The following is a 979-nucleotide window of genomic DNA, read 5'->3' on the forward strand; positions in this document are numbered from 1 at the left end:
TTGTACTATATGGCTGTATGAAACAAACTATACCAAACAGTTCTGTTCCACAATCCTGTAAAGTGGAAGCAATGGTAACCTTCAGAAAGCATTCCTGCCTCAGCATATATTGTCCCCTCGGCAAAGGCCAACAACCACCCACCATAGGCAAAGCTGCCGTGATCGTTCAATATTGCACCACCGCTGCACGAGGTTTTGGAGACAAGTTTGAAAAGCAATGCGGATGTCCTCTAAATATTTGCCATCTGTACCAGCCACAGGTGACAGAAAATGAGCGTTTAATAAGTTGCATTCCTTGCATTCACATAAAAGTACCTGAGGGAATGTTTCTGCTGATGTACACCAGTTAGACGTCGCCAATATAAATGCCTACACTCTGAAGGAGAGGCAAGTGTGTTGAGTGAGGTCTAGAGTGAGCAGCAGCTGTTTTTTGGAAAACCTCATCTCTAATCGTGTGGCATTGATGAACTACAAAGGGATTTCCTTCTCCCTTCGTGAAACTAGGGAAGGGAGTTTGTCCATCCTTTGGTACGTTTATAACTCCCAGGCCTTCCCCAGAGCGCTGTGCCTGGCGTCGGTGCTGACAGCTGACATCGTGCTCGGCGCGGCCTGGCAAGGCCCCGTTGCCATGATCGTTGCCGTGTTAAGGCTTTAGCAATAAGGATTAAACATGACCGAGGGAAAGCGGGGTTTCAATCGTCCAGGTTAAAACTTCGGGGAATCATGCATGTCAAAATGTGTTTACGCTGAGCAAGGACGTGAGCAGATGCCCGCTGGATTTTGGGGGTTTTGGACCGAATATCCCTACTTGCTCGCGCCCCGCCAGCGGCGGCCGGACGACCGAGGGGTTTTTCACCTTTGACGGTGGCCAGGGTCCTCCTGGGCGCCTTGCTGGGCTTCTCCACGGGCGCGGCGGCCTCGGGCGTGCGCTCCTTCTCCGCCATGGCTCCTCACTGCCGCAGAGGCTCCCTGCCACCTG

General features: G+C 52.0%; 1 protein-coding gene across 1 annotated transcript in view; it reads right to left on the minus strand.

The window, feature by feature from the left end:
* The window catches only part of LOC119585879 (signal recognition particle subunit SRP68-like), a gene marked incomplete in the record, with an annotated part of 16,756 nt that extends 15,812 nt beyond the window's left edge, over positions 1-944 (minus strand). The window contains 1 exon segment of the mRNA XM_037934610.1: positions 857-944. Within this exon segment, the coding sequence (XP_037790538.1) occupies positions 857-944 (88 nt within the window).
* Positions 945-979: the final 35 nt, after the last annotated feature.

This window comes from Penaeus monodon, chromosome 20 (assembly GCF_015228065.2).
Source record: "Penaeus monodon isolate SGIC_2016 chromosome 20, NSTDA_Pmon_1, whole genome shotgun sequence".
NCBI classification, from domain to species: domain Eukaryota; kingdom Metazoa; phylum Arthropoda; class Malacostraca; order Decapoda; family Penaeidae; genus Penaeus; species Penaeus monodon.